This window comes from Ambystoma mexicanum, chromosome 9 (genome assembly GCF_040938575.1).
Source record: "Ambystoma mexicanum isolate Mex_15411 chromosome 9, UKY_AmexF1_1, whole genome shotgun sequence".
NCBI classification, from domain to species: domain Eukaryota; kingdom Metazoa; phylum Chordata; class Amphibia; order Caudata; family Ambystomatidae; genus Ambystoma; species Ambystoma mexicanum.
The window spans coordinates 593,767,470-593,783,377 of NC_090931.1; the positions used below are offsets into that span (position 1 = coordinate 593,767,470).

A 15,908-nucleotide genomic window follows, 5' to 3' on the forward strand; every position below is an offset into this window, starting at 1 on the left:
CCAGAGAAGGTATTTAAACCTTTGGGATATCTAGAAGACTTCGCTGTGTCACTGCACTGAAGGTGCTTTGTCACACAATGTACAAGATGATGCCTATGGAGTTTGTCAAACTCCACAACCAAAAGAAACACAGAGGTAAAACTCACATCAAAATACATGAGAGAGTGGGGAAAAGGGGTCACACTCTCTCCAGGTTAATAAAATCAAGTCCTCAAAATCCAGCAAAGTTGCTGGTGGTCTCTAAGGTTAAGGGAATTAGCAAATGTTTGAGAATTCTCCCTAACACTAGCGTCTCATAGACTCTTTATACCCTCATCCACCAATATACACAATTCACTCAACTCACAATTCTGTTTGCTAAGAGGCCTAATTGGTGAAGCATGTTCCTTCCGATTTTTCCAATCCGAAGGAATCACCTGCAGCACTTCTTTCATATTCGAGGGGATTGCGTCCTCTGACGTATTCCATATCTATGACAGTAATCACAACAGCTGTGCTGCTTCGTAAAATTTTCAGCGTGTGCGTCCTGCGTCGATGACGTCGATGCGCCGTCCCCGAGGACCTACTCCGACGGCTGACATCACCCGATGTGATAAGTAGGACGCACGACGCCCGTAGCCCCAGTTCCGTTTTTTCCGCGAACGTGTTCGCTTTGTGAATCTCCGTACGCCTCGACTCTTTGGAGTTTGTTGTATTCTTCTCGGTTCTTTGAACCTGTTCAGTTTTTGTGAAAACCTGTTCGTGACGATGTCTACCTCGTCTTCAACCCCGCGTCCCGGCTTCAAGAAATGGGGAGACTGTGGGTCCAAGATGTTGGTAACGGACTCGCACAATGCCTGCCTCTGGTGCCTCGGGGAGGCCCACGACACGGACAACTGTGTCGACTGCCAGTCGCTCACGGCCAAGGCCTTGCGAGAGCGCAAGAAGTTGTCAGTAGGTAGGGTGTCTAAGCCCAGGAAGTCGAGGTCTGTGGGGCTTTCGACGGATGATTCGAGAGGCGACTCTCCGCATCATCGTCGGAGGTCCGGTGGGTCTCCTTCCAGGAGTCGGTCTCCCCACTCCTCTGCCTATTTGAGGCATTCCCGGAAGCGCCAGCATCGGTCGCCTTCCCCGTCCTCTTCTGAGGACTCCGCCTGTCGGCGGGTCGCTTATCCCACCATGCAAGTGACACCGGAGTAATGGGCTTCCTTCGGGAAGAAGATGTTGGCGATTCTTGAATCGCAGGGCACCGGTCCGTCCACGCCTCCGAGTGGGGTCGGTCGTGATCGGTCGAGTGACACCGCTCGCACGCCTTTGGGCTCGAGTGGTCGGCATGGTTCGCGGGAGAGGTCCCGCTCGGACAAGGATAACCGTCCTCGCCATGCCCGTTCCAGGTGCCGGTCCACGACGCGCTCGAGATCGTGTGATCCTGTGCAGTCTTCAAGGAAGACGTTGACGCCTGTGGCGCCGAGGTTATCAACGACCTCTCTCGAGGCTCTGCCTCCGAGGGGTCATTGACGTTGTCGGCGCCTAGGTCGTCGAAAGACACGCTCGGAGCTCTGGCTTCGAGGCCTGTGTCGACGCCACTGATGCTGGCGGCGCTGCGGCTGACGTCGACGCCGATTCGCTCGACGCCGATTCGATGCCGACTCGTTCAGCGCCCTCAACACCTTTCGAGGCAGTGGTGTCGGAGGGGCCCCGTGGCACGGGGGTAGCCCCTAGAAAGGCTCTGGCTAAGGTCAGGCATAGCTTTGGTCCCCAGGTGTCTTCCTCTCACCGCCTGGAGTACATTTCAGAGGGTGATGAGGGCTCTGATGAGGGCTTGGTTCCGGTTCCGGTGCCTGATGAGCTTCTCTCGGGCCATAGCCAATTTGATGACCTGAGGCAGTCACTGCATGATGCCAGTGGACTGGACACCTCTCCGGAAGTGGAGTTTTGTAGGCCGGAGCCTGGCACTCATGCCGATTCTTCGTACCGGCGCCTTATGTCTCGGGTCACTGAGTACTTGGGATGGTCGGCTTCCCCAGGGGAGTTTGTTCAGGATGCTCTCACGGACATCCTTGATCTTGGTCCCCCACTGACCAGGTACTGCCGTTTCATATGGCTCTGCAGAGAAGGGTGGCAGCGGCTTGGACTGCTCCGGAGAGTCTCCCGGCAGTGGGCAAGTCTTTGTCGCGAAAATACTGTCCAGCCAGTAGCGACCCCTGCTACTTGTCCACGCACCCCACTCCGGAGAGTTTGGTGGTGCAGGCGGCTACGGCCCCGGCAAAGCAGACGTCGTATCCTACCATCCCTCCGGATAGGGATGACAAACGTTTTGATGGCTGGGCGAAGAAAGTGTTTTCCTCAGGGGGTATGGCGCTTCAGGCGGCCAACTCCGTATATGCCTTGTCTCGTTTCACACACACTCTGTGGAACTGTGTTGCATTAGCGGCTGAACATATTCCCGAAGGGGACGAACGGGATGATTTCCTTGCTATGGTTCAGGATGGCAAGGATGCCATGTGTGAGGCTGTTCAGTCGGGTTTGGACATGGCAGATTGTGTCAGCCGGTCCATGGCGGCGAGCACCGTAATACGCAGGTTTGCGTGGTTGCGGAAGTCGGGGTTCGCTCCAGATGTGCAGTCCCAGCTTCTCAACATGCCCTTTGACGGTGAACATCTTTTTGGCAGCAAGGCTGACGAGAGCCTTGAGAGGTTGCAGACCTCCAAAGCTGCAGTGAAGTCGTTGGGCGCTGCAGTTCGACAACCTCCGCCTTTTCGTCCTAGGGGACAACAATGGAGGGGAGGTTCCTTTCGCTATTACTCATCCTTCAGTAAAGCGAGAGGAGCTGTCAGTCAAAGAGGCCACCGTAAGAGTGCCAGAGGTGGAAAACCGGGTACTCGAGGTGCCAAGGCCGCTCGGGCAGTTGCCTCTTTGCCCTCAGGCAACGCCGCAGCAGCTACCGCTCAGTCATGAGGCCAGGACCCATGGTTCGCCGGTTGGGGGAAGGCTGGCGCAGCATCTTGTAGAGTGGCGTGCCATTACTTCAGATGTGTGGGTTCTGGAGATCATAACCCACGGCTACTGTCTTCCTTTTCGGCAGAGGCCTCACGACAATCAACCTGGGAAGCTCTCTTTGAAGAGTCCGGATCCGCTCCTTGCGCAGGAAATTCAAGCCCTGCTGGAGAAAGGCGCCATAGAACTGCTGCCTGTAGCGGAGAGGAACAAGGGATGGTATTCCCCTTATTTTTTAATTTCGAACTGTGGTGGCCCGTCGAAGGCAATCTGATGAAGGGGGCCCCATTTTGGCTGCCCTGGCTGGAAGTGACGATCGTGACGGACGCATCCCTCACAGGATGGGGAGCTCATGCCAACAAGTTCAGTTAGCGGTCGTTGGTCTCCGTCGGAGTCCAGACTCCATATCAATCTGTTGGAGCTGAGGGTCGTCACGCTAGCCCTGAAGGCTTTTCTGCCGACGGTGCGAGGAAAGAGTGTCCTGATTCTAACGGACAACACAGTGGCCATGCACTACCTCAACAAAAAGGGGGGGGGCAGGTTCACTTCCTCTGTGCAAGGAGGCGATGTAGCTCGAGTTCTGGGTCATCCAGCAGGAAGTTTCGATCTCGGCTGTTCATCTGGCCGGAGACGACAACGAGACGGCGGACGCTCTGAGCAGGCAGAGCACAATCTCTCACGAGTGGGAGCTGGCTCCGGAGATTCTCCTGGAGATCTTCACCCTTTGTGGGACCCCTCAAGTGGATCTCTTCGCCTCCAGTGTCAACCGGAAGTGCGAAAGGATCTGCTCGCGGGAATTTCCTCCAAAAGGAGCCTTAGGAGACGCGTTCATGGTGGAGTGTTCATTCCCACTGCTGTACGCGTTTCCTCCAGTCCCCGTCATCCCGCAAGTACTGCAGAGGTTCGGCTCCCGGATGATCCTCATTGCTCCGTCGTGGGCCCGGAGAACGTGGTACGAGGACCTTCTCGACTTGTCCATCTGCCCTCCACGTCGTCTTCCCTACCGAGACGATCTGCTCTCACGGGAGGGGGGTCAGGTTCTCCATCCAGAGGTCAGATCCCTCAACCTTCACGCTTGGCTTCTGAAAGGTTGAGGTATAAGGATTGGGACCTCCCTGAAGACATGTTGGAGGTGTTGCTCTCGGCCAGACGGCCGGCAACAAAGTCTCTGTGCCGTTGGCGTAAATTCTGCGACTGGTGCAGAGTTAAGAATGTGGATCCTTTTGAATGTGACATTCCCATGGTTCTGTCTTTTTTGCTTTCTTTGGCCCACAGGGGCTTGCAAGTGGGGACTGTTAAAGGTTACCTGGCGGCGCTGTCCATATTTAAGTGCTCGTCCGAAGAATGTTCCTATTTTAACATTCCTTTAATGTCTCAGTTTTTGAAAGGGCAAACTAATGTGTTTCCTCCGTCACCTTTTGTGGTGCCAGGTTGGGATTTGAATCTTGTTCTTAAGTTACCTATGGGTGCTCCATTTGAGCCTTTGCATTCTTGCCCTTTGAGACTGTTAACTCTGAAAACTGTGTTTTTGGTTGCGGTTACTTCCGCTCGCAGTGTGAGTGAGTTACAGGCACTTTCAGTTAAGCCACCCTTCACTGTGTTTCCTAAGGACAGGGTTTTCCTTTGAGTTCGTCCTTCCTTTCTTCCAAAGGTGGTTTCGGAATTTCATTTGAGCCAGAAGGTGGTTCTTCCAGCGTTCTATCCTCCTCCACATCCTGGTAAGGAAGAGGAGAGGCTCCATAGGCTTGATCCTAGGAGATCGTTGAGCTTTTATATTTCGCGCATGTCCCGGGTCAGAGTGGACGATCAACTTGTCATTGGTTACGCTGGAAAGCGTTTGGGACAAGCTGTGACGAAACAGACTGTCTCTTTGGATTATTTTAGCTATCTGAGTGTTACAGCTTGGCGGGGTAAGGACCCTCCAGCTGGCTTGCGGGCCCATTCTTCCAGGGGAGTGGCTGTGTCTACTGCCCTGCAGAGGGGTGTTCCTTTTCGTCACATCTGTGATGCAGCCACCTGGGCTTCGGTGCATACTTTTGTACGTCACTACTCCCTCGATTCCATCCGAGGGCAGGATCTGGCCTTTGGCAAGGCAGTCCTTTATTCCGCAATTTGATTGGGCATGCTAAATTTGTGTTCTAAATTCTTTTCCCACCTCCTTGCTTGGTACTGCTTTGGGAGTCTGTCATAGATATGGAATACGTCGGAGGACTCAATCCCCTCGAAGAACAAGTTACTCTCTTACCTGGTAACGTTCTTTCGATGGGATGGTCCGACAACGTATTCCATATCGCTCCCTCCCGACCTTCCCCGCTGCAGAATTTCTTATGCGATTGCAGCTTGCGTTCCGCAAGCCTTGTGTGTCTGACTGGCAGAAAACTGGTGTCACACGTTCTGGGGGAAAAAACTACAACTGAGGCTACGGGCGTCGTGCGTCCTACTTATCACATTGGGTGATGTTGGCCGTCGGAGGAGGTCCTCGGGGACGGCGCATCAACGTCATAGACGCAGCCGAAAACTTTCCGAAGCAGCACAGCTGTGGTGATTACTGTCATAGATATGGAATACGTCGTCGGACTATCCCATCGAAAGAACGTTACCAGGTAAGAGAGTAGCTTGTTCTTCTCATTCATCATAACCACCAATTCCTTCACCGATTGCTGTTCGTTCATGAGTTTAGTACAGATGCCCAATAGAATGTCAATGTTGACTGTTATGTAGTCCATTTTGTCCCTAGGGTTTAAGGTATTTTCAACCCCTCCACAGAAGCATTCCAAGAGCAATCTGCTTCTTGACCTTCCTCCATTGATAGAGTACACTGGGCCAGTTTCTCCAAATCTAGTGTAATAAAGAGGTTTGTTCCAATTATTTTATTCATGCTGATTGAGGCCTCCACATGATTACCAAGTTGCCCAGTACTTGTACCAATAGTTAACCCCGTTGAATGTCTGCAGAAATCGTAACATAAATTTAGTAGTGAATTATTGTTTATCATAGAACTATTTCCAGGCACCGGGATAACATTACCCTTTGTAAAATCCTTAACTAGATACATTTTTTTCAGAAAGACTGATATTTTCGGTTGTTCCAATATAGTAGAATCCTTTTTACCTCTTACCTCTTTACAAACTGCGTCCGTAATAGTAGAACTCTCAGATTAATTGCCTTTGGTGCCATTTCTGCTTCTACTGTTCGACCTTAGTTTAGTCGCCACTAACCCAAAAATTGGTCACTAAGAAACTGCAGCAAGTATAACAGTAGAAGTGGACAATCCCACCCGATATAACTCAGTCTAATCAACCCAATATCAGTTTGGCCAACCACAATATATCTCTATAATTAGTAGATATATCTACTTTCTCACCAATATACTGATGGGTGAAATGTCTTTTTATAAACGATAATTGCATTAGCACCGAAATGCTAAAACTCATAAGAATAGTGCAAGGATAGTTTTAAAATGGGAATAGGCTTTTCTGATATGCTATGTAAGAGCTACTAACACCACTTCCACAATATACAAAATTACACTTTAAAATGTAGACAATTTCAACATATAACACCTAAAATGCAATTGATAAGTTGTTAGAGCATTTACTTTACATACAAATCAAATGGTGCACTTAACAGATAGAAGATGACGTTTTCCTTCTTAATTGACTAAGAAGGTAATAAGAAATAATAAAAATTATCCACACGGATTACAACCCTGGTGCTGTGTAAATAATTACATGGGGAGAGGAAAACCTTGCAACCCCTGATCGAAATCAAGGAACAACTGCCGTAGGGCTGGAGTTCCAGAAAGTTGCTGAATTCAGACTTTCAAACAATAAAAGCACCAGAACTTTCCAGGACACTTAATGACAGGAATATGACTGTCCATTACAGGTGGAGGAACGCCAGAGAGCTCGAGGAGCCACCAGAGACAATCTCTCCCCCCCCCCACACATGTATATGTCCACACCGCAACTAGATTAATACTTGACTCTTCATATAGATTTCCACTTAAACTCACTGTGAATAAATTATTTAAATAGTTGAACCGATTCACGTACTTCAATTGGAACTGCCAGTATAATGAGTTAGTGTAGGCTTCTTACCTCCAGCCAAACAGCTGCTCCTCGCCCTTCACTCTGGGCTTAACCCAGACTTATACCAAAGTTTGGGCCCCTTTTGCCAGGAGGTCAAAGTTATTGTAGTGCACCCAAAGGGTACTGCATACAATCTTGCCTAATAGTATTGCAGCCCAGCAAGGTTGCAGCATGGCATGGCATGGGATGGCTCAAAATAAAGGTGGTCTTGAGTCTAGTGGGTCTGACCAGGTTCTGAGTCAGGGTCGTTGTTTAGAGTCCCCAGGTCCATTGGAAGGAAGGCCTACAGCAGGTTTAGGTTACACAGCAGGCTTTACAGTCCCTGCAAATGGTTAAAGCCTCTTTTCCTTCATCCTCTTCGGTTTTGATTCCATTGGTCGACTTGTCCTCAGCTTCCAGGTTCAGAGTATTTAACAGGAACTACAGCACAACCTCTGCATTCTCGCCCTGCAATTTACATCAAGGGATGGTCTGGTTGTCCAATCAGGACAGTCAGCCCCCGACTGGGATTTGCCGCCTTTCAGGCAAGGAGGAAGACAAAGAGCTGTGGACTTTTGGACTCCTCTCTCGCTTCCTGCCTTCAGACAGACTCAAGCCTGGGCAGGGAGTTCCAGGGAGTCCCGGGGACTCCCACCAAAGGTAAAAATCACAGGAAGGAATTTCCCACCCTGAATGTCAGGGGAAGGAAGAAGGAAGGACAAACACCAAAATGGCGAAAAAACAAGACTGGGGCCATTTTGGTAAAATGAACACCATTGGGTGCCTTTACTGCAGCTCTAAACACAACCCGCGGTAAAGGTGCACTGAATTAGTAAAAGGTATCACTGTCACCAGCCATTGAAGTTAAGCTTGCCCCTGTAACAGAAGTGTTCGTTTTAGTGAGGATAGCTCAGGGGCAACATGCTCGCCTTGGAAGCAAGACGACACAGAGCACCACAGGCTCGATCACTGGGTACGCCCTTTGAAACCTCTGGGTATTAAGCGCATTATAAATAACCTATCATATAAAGGGAAAACATTATATCTTCCCAGCACTCTACATAAGGTGGGGTGTGCTGGTTGTAAATGTAATCCCAAGATCCTTTCTACCCTTGGGAGCTGTAGTTCTCTCAGTTTAGCCAAATAAAGTTTTAAAGAGGACCCCTTAGGGCAGTGGTCTTCAAACTTTTGTCCGGGACCCGCCCTGAGCAAAATTTGGGTAGATCGGGACCCCCCTGAAATGCCAAATGGACAGTATATATTGCGCGCCGCCACCTGCTCCCATCACAGTTGCTGGGTTCCCTCATCCCACTCCTACCCAGTCGCTGGTCTCTCCCCACCCTATCACACACCCTGGGCTCACCCCAATCTGCTCCCACCACTATTCCATGGTTCCCGCCCATTGTGCTCCCATCATAGTCCCTGAGTTCCCCCCATCCCGTTCCCAACAGTCTGAGGGCCAGTGGCGGCTGGTGATTTTTTTAAGTGGAGGGGCATAACTATTTCCCCCAAAAATGCCATAGCGACCGAGCATGGTGAGGGAGCCCGACCCAATAAAGGCGGTTTTGGGGGGGGGTTTGCCCCTGTTCTTTTTTAAATAATGGGTTAAAATGTTGCATTGTAGAGCATACTTTTAACAAAAAAATGGGTAAATAGCCAAACAGTTTGCAATTGGTGCTGGGGGCCCAGGGGGCAGGCATGACATTTCTTACTGGACATCTATGATAGATGTCCAGTAAAAAGATACCATCCCTGTCCCCTGGGCGCCACTGGGCCTAACGCAATCAACATGATTATGTGTGTATGCAAGGCGCTGCACATTCATACAGCAATCGCTCTATCATTCACACGAGCATCCATCACCATACACTCACTCATAACATAAGCATACACACATCCATACACATGTTTAAATAAAAACAATGAACATAAACGTACCTCCTGCATTGGCTTGCGTGTGGGTGCTGAAACGCCCTGCTTCAGGCTGCTCTGTCCGTATGTGCGAGGAGGCGCAGGAGCTCCCCCTTGGACATGCAGACATGCAGTGCCCCAGCCAGCATTTCCAATGATCTATGCAATGCTGGCGAAGCAAAATGCCCCAGCATTTGCATGGCTCAGTGAGCATGTGCGGCTGGGGAACTAAACTGAATGGTCAAAGGGAAACAGTGTTTTCCTTTGACAGTTCAGCCAGCCCTGCCGCCGGAGTTGCATCTGGGTCCGGCACCCGCGAATGGGCAATTACCGCGTCATGCCGAGTTAGGCGGACCTGATAATTGCCCTTTCGCGGGTCCCGGTACCGGTAGATCCCCATTCCCATTTGAATCCCATAGGGCTCAATGGGAATGGGGAGCTCGGATGCACCGACATCGTTAAAAATGGTGCTGGTGCACGCAACGAGCTGTGCTTGCGGGTGCCGTGTGGCCTGTCAGGTCAGACCTGGCGGGCTGTCGGGCACCCGCGAGCACAACTCTTACTATGGCGGTACTGTAGCAACGGTTCCGGTAGCTTACAGGCACCGTTGTTACTGTACCACCATAGTTGTAATGAGGCCCAGTCTGTGACTAAAGGAATGAATATCCATTTACAACTGCCGGCCACTTTTTCATTGTTGCCTGAGACAGTTTCATGCTTCAGCCGAACCATGTGAGCCACCCCTAAAGAAAAAAAAAAAAAATAATCTATTTTTTTAAAATATTTCATGCTGAGCTCTCTGGGGGGGGGGGGCAGTTTGAATACCACTGTCTTAAGGCAACCCAGCAACAACAGGCACTTATTGCCAAAAAGTTGTCGGAGGATAACTTTAAAAATACACTATGGAGAGTCTAAAAAAAAAATTACACCCGTAAAGAGTAAAAGATCCTGTTAGTGTGTAAAAAGGTTCCTACTCACTGAGGTAACAGGACAAATAATCCACCAGTATAGCAAAAAGTTCTGGGGTTGACACAGGTGAAAGCGAACCCCAATTTACAGGAGCACCCCTTAAATATTTTGGGGTACCCCCTGATCACGCTCACACCAGAGTAAATTCACCCCCTAGGGATTTAAGGCCATGAGTCTATCTTGCAAAAGATAACAAATTTAATCTGTACAGAAGTAAGGATTGGCAAAGAACTCTGCCCCAGAGCGGTATATTCTGTCCCGCAACCGCTCCCAGGTCCAAGAAGACTGATGCTGGGCCTGGGCCTGGGGCTTAAATTCTCTTGACTTGGTTACTTGCTTTACCGGCAGAGCTCATCCAAAATTGTCCTTCTTGCCGTTCAAGGGATGCTGCAGTTCTTCTGGCATGGCTGGGTTCCTTTTGGGACAGACTACTTTAACATAATGCTGCCTCTGCAGGAATACATTGTCACTCTTGTGTTGCATAATTTGCTGTGTTATAAACATTCATACATACACATCTTCCCACCATTCTCTCAACATCTCACTCAACATAATTATATTTGATCTGGTCCAGTAATTTCTTCAAAAAACCCTGTTTCCCATAGTGCTCTGTATGTTGTGCTGAATCCTTTTTAGTCTCCATTGGCTTGTATTGGACAGGAACAGCTGTTGTTACCTCATGCTTTCTACTAGAGCTAGCCGGGCCCCACGCAATGCATGTAGTCTATTTTTAGCACAGGCTGCATTCACTGTGTGATTTAAGCAAAGCTACCTACCCTTTAACAGTTTTGCTAATATATTCAGCTAAATAATTATTTGTGCCTTATATTTAATACTTTTTTCATTTAGTGGCTGGCCACGTGTTTATGTGATTATATTTACGTGCAAAAAGCTTTCTCAGTGCTATAGTGCTTGGAGAAGTCTTGCGCTTGAGGGGTGCAGGAAGGCGCTAGCCAAAGTGCTAGCTCCTCCCCAACACAGGTCGGGAAGATTTACCATTCCTATGAAAATCTTACCTACCATTGGGCTTGAGGATCAACAAGGCTTCAGTAACCTCATGCTCCCTAACTTCTCTAAAATGGAATAAAGATGGTCCATCAGTAACAGCGTCGGCAACTCCAATGGCACTAGGTAACAACCCATTAGAGGAAGTGTTGACACTGCATTTGTCCCAAATTGCTTTGATTTGCCATAGTTTATTTTGAATGGAAGTACCCCACTTGGAGCTAGGATCACGTAGTTTATTATTAGGAGTAGGGTACTGCAGCTGTTTCTAGCTTGTGAAATGCACATATTAAAATAAGATCTTTTGGCATTTCAAATGCCTTTCCTGTAGTTAGCTATAGCTTTTTTGAGCAGACAATGGTCATTTAGCCCATTTACGCTCAGCTAACCTTTTAATTTTCCTGAGATTTTCAGAGAACCAGGCTTTTTGTAATATACTTGGTTGCACACTTGTAATCAAAGGGGCGAGAGAGTCGAGCATAGTGGAAAACTATTGTCTGTATGATGGTAAGAAAAGAATCAGACTTTGCATCGTCTTGGCGATCAGCACTAAAATACGCAACGAATGGCGCCAGATTCATCTATTTTATTTCTGTTTGCTCTCGTAGTTTGCAAAATCATGCTTTTCATTTGCTTGACCTATCATGTGTCCTGCTAAAGTGAGGTGTGAATCTATCCAATAGGTGATCAGGACAATAGGTATATGGAACATGTTGCTTATTTGTTCATGCAGCAATCTTGGTTTAAAATGCATGGCTGACTACATGTTTTCTTGCATTTCATCGACTTGTCTGTTTTTTTGCTGGAGTAGGAGTTCTAGAACTAAGTCAAAAAAATAACACTCCATAAATTTAAGCTATCAAGACTGTTACCAGGCTAAGTATTATACTGTTGAAAAACATTGTTTTACAATATTTCTCTCCTATTTATAAAGGCATGAGTGACCTGTTACCATTCAGGCCATATTTCCTCATGGAATGTTGGGTGGCAAATTTCCATCCAACAGTACTGTTCCTTTTGATTCGGTTTTGTATCAGATCATTTATAGCTGTGTCTATACTAGTTGTTTGGTCTTTCTGCACCTTTTAATTGAGCAAACAAGTGTCCCAGTAACTTCACATTGAATCTTGCTACTTTTATTTCCATGGTTGTGTTTTTAGTGATTGATATAACAAAATGTGGCATTATTTGTCACTTAATTACATGGTCTCAACCATTCATACTGTTATCCTAAACATTGAGATGAATTAAGTTCCACACCTTATGTTGAATCTCTGCAACTATTACGATTGCATGTAACATTCCTTGAACACAATAGTCCCAGCTGTACCAAATGAATGCCCTTTTCAGTTGGATGATAGTTAAGTATGTATCAAGTCTTGCATAGCGCTTTGAATTAGAGTCCTACAGAGGTATCAACATTGTTTATATATTTTGCCTCATCTAGATGCCATTTGTCCCATGTAATATTGCCATGGGAGCCCCAGCTGGAGGGTCAATGAGTGGCTATACTCTTTTGCAACGTCATATTAAAGCAGTACATGACACAGCTGTGCTGGATGAACGTCAGAGACAGGAGCTGCTGGATGCAGATTGTCGGCGGAGTGCTAGTCCTCGCAACACCTCCAAAAGCCCCAGCATGGAGTGGGAAGGTGAGTGCTTTCGCTTTGGCAGGGAATCATGAATGTTGTGGTGTGGCCGGCACTTTTGTGGCAGAAGACCTGTGTTGTAAGCAGACATATAGTGTCTCCATACTTGATGTGAAAACACAAGTGTTCCCACATGTTTTCATTTATTTGAGATTTGTTAATATTGTTGGTCAAACGTGCATGTAAAAGATTTTATCAAGGCAGCTACCAAGATTGGTGTCAGACAGGATTTCCTAAGGTTAGGGTTCAAGCCCCCAAAACTACTCTGATCCAGCTAAACTTTGTATTCCTTCAGATGTCTTGCAGTACATCTATGGTAATATGGTCAAGCAGCCAAGGCATACCTCCCAAGAGGGGAGTGTGAAAACAAAAAAAGTGTATATACCTAGGGCATTGAATCTAGAGCGTGTTGTGACCATACTTATGGTGAAAGGTGCTATAAAAATGCCGTACTGCTACTACTACAAATATACTACTCTGAATAAAGGACTGTCCACACAAAGGTATTAGTTACAAGTACATTTATGGTCTGGGTAACCTCAGTAAGAAAATTAACTACTCCATGGTTCCCGCCCATTGTGATTGCAGGTAACCAAATAACTTGAAAAGAGTCTGTTAAGGGAAAAAGCTCTTTGTTACATGGGAACACTCCTCGAGTGTGCCTGAAACTTGGGGCCAACTTTTGATGATTGCCCAACTTTTGTAATTTTGGTGACCAATTTTTTCCCATCAGCCACTACTGTGTAAAACCGTGCTGGTAAACCTCTGCCTTTATTAGATGATTTTCCAAAAGTGACCAGACATACTCCACAAATGCTATACTTTTGAAAATGTCATCCTGTGTTCGGAATTTTCCATTTTAGCACCTTTCTGTCCACATTTTTTGTTTGTTCCCGAAATCTTTTGCTATTGTTTTTCATCCTGTCATGACTTTTTACAGTGAAGTGAAGCCTTCAACTTCACTCCACTGGCCTTTTGCTCACATGTTATGGGAAAACTGGCTAGTTAGTCAGGTTGTCATTACAGGGGAACTTGGTTTCTGTTCACTTTGCCACTTTTGGTATTTTGTTTATCAATGCACGATGCATCTTCCAATTCAGTACAATGGGGTCTCAACATACTCACCGGGAATTCTGTTCTTACTTTTAGATGTCCTAAGGAACAGACTGGTGGCAGCAGTTGCTTTTTCTCTATTTTTGAAGTATTTTGTGTTAGCCTAAAAACGCATAGTGCGTTTGGCTACTGACTGTGGCTCGTGTTCAAACCTGTCTGTGTCACAAGGTCTTTTGTCTGTCTTTTGGCCATCTTGTAGTTTGGCCTCCTTCCTGCCCTTCCAGGTCAGGAAATTCCTTTTAAGAGCATGCACTTCCGCAGGAAAGCTACCTTTTTCGCGGGCTAGTGCATGTCTGGTTTGGTGGCTCACAGAAAGTGGGTTAGGACTGTCTGGTCCCAATCTGCATACTGGTGCTAGTATGTCTGGTGTCTATGCATGCATGAGGACCCCAGTGGTCCCTGATTGGACCACGGCTGGTGTGCATGCGTGAGGCTGATCTTGGCATTGGAGTGCTGAGTGAGAACACTCGCCTGACTTTGGATAGGAGGAGGGGTCCCGCAGCCATGCCACGAGATCAAAGGGAACTGAGAAGCTGAGCAGATGGAAGAACAAGGAGCGTTGCGGTCTCGCTTTAAAGGTTGGGACTCCGGGGATCACCAGCTAGTCCAACAAGAGGCTCTCCTGCTGCATTACAGCTTCCCCACTTCTACGGGTTGTGAGATAGGGGGTTGGTTCTGACTGCTACAGTTGTGCTCCTTTGTGTCGCTGTGCAGCGGTGGAAACCACTGAAACCTGTTCTCCTTCATCAAGTCCAGTGCCTTGAAGAGAGCTGTAGTGGTGCGTCTTGCATTCTTCCTCTGGAAAAGATTGCACCAGCTCCTGTGACAAACCGGACTTGTCTCTGCATCTGCGGTCCTGGGACATTGTTATGGAGAATTTTCATTTCTGTTTTAATTCCCTTCAAACTTAGAGACCTCCAGCTCTTTTGCTGGACTTCGGGCTTGTAAATTTTTCCACCTGAGTGAGAGGGACCGTTTCTCACTCCCTCATGTATTTTTCCTGACTAGGATTATTGTGTTTTACCGTTTCATGGAGTCTGACAAACTACAAATGCATCTGCTTTCAGTACGGTGACACACAGCACCTTCGGTGCAGTGCCACTCGGAAATCCCTTGGACTTCTCTCAATGTTTAATTATTTTCTTGGGTGTACAGTTCCCAAGAAAAGTAAGGTGAACCCTGTTTTACCTTTTCCTTTGTGGGACCAGCACACACAACCCTATGTGGAGTGCTGGGGATGACTTAGTAAATCCCCTATCCCACCATTCATGTGACTTTTTTTGTTACACTAACATACTTTAAATGGCTGGTGGCAGTGGTATACTTTTACTACCAGTTTGCATTTTTACCGAAGGCTGAAGCCTCAGCTGCAGTACAGCACCCATGGGTGACAATTTTTCCCAAAATGGCCGCTGTTTTCTTTTTCTGTTTTAGTACCTTCTTGGCTTTTACTGTTATTTGGAACCGGTTTGGGTCCTTTGTGCGTTTTGCCTTTGGTGGGTTTCATCCCTGAAACCCACCCAGGCTCCAGTTGGTGTGGAAAGCCAGGAAATGAGGGTATCACTACATAAGATCCCCACCAAAAATATTGCTGTTGCTGAGCCTTATGGAATCTGCTTAGATCACATGCTGTGCATAGGCCTACATCTAGTGGAAGCTGCGGAGTATTACAGCTTGTTTTTCGAAACTCAAAAAGGGGCATCAAACTAGGGCGTGCCAGTAATACTATCCCTAGGGTGACGTCCACTATACCCATGATCCCTCACATGTGTAGGACCCTCAGATTGTTTTTTTCCGCCATACTTGTCGGAAGCATAGTTGCCTGCCTTTTAGCCATTTATCATAAATTTAACAAAAATCCCTGTTCCTCAAATCCCATGTCGAGATTCTGAAGATCGATGCTGGTACTGGAGAACGAACAGCCGTCGAGACTGCACGACATACTTTTGGCCTCGGAAGCCCTGTGGCATCGGCCCGGGCCTCGGAAGCCCTGTGGCATCGGCCCGGGCCTCGGAAGCCCTCTGGCCTTGGCCCGGGCCTCGGAAGCCCTCTGACCTTGGCCCGGGCCTCGGAAGCCCTCTGGCCTTGGCCCGGGCCTCGGAAGCCCTCTGGCCTTGGCCCTGCAAGTAGGGAGAGTGGGGGGTGGACATACTCACACTGGTTATTTTCCTACATACACTCGCCCGCTGCTAGATATTAACATATGGAGAGTACT

The 15,908-nt window shown here is 47.8% G+C and overlaps 1 protein-coding gene across 7 annotated transcripts in view; it reads left to right on the forward strand.

Annotated features, from left to right (window-relative positions):
* Positions 1-15,908, forward strand: part of NCOR1 (nuclear receptor corepressor 1) — a 2,268,409-nt gene that overhangs the window by 1,049,627 nt on the left and 1,202,874 nt on the right. For all 7 annotated transcript variants that reach the window (XM_069615218.1, XM_069615220.1, XM_069615222.1 and 4 more), the window contains one exon: positions 12,379-12,583. In XM_069615218.1, the coding sequence (XP_069471319.1) occupies positions 12,379-12,583 (205 nt within the window). The remainder of the gene's footprint in view (positions 1-12,378; positions 12,584-15,908) is intronic.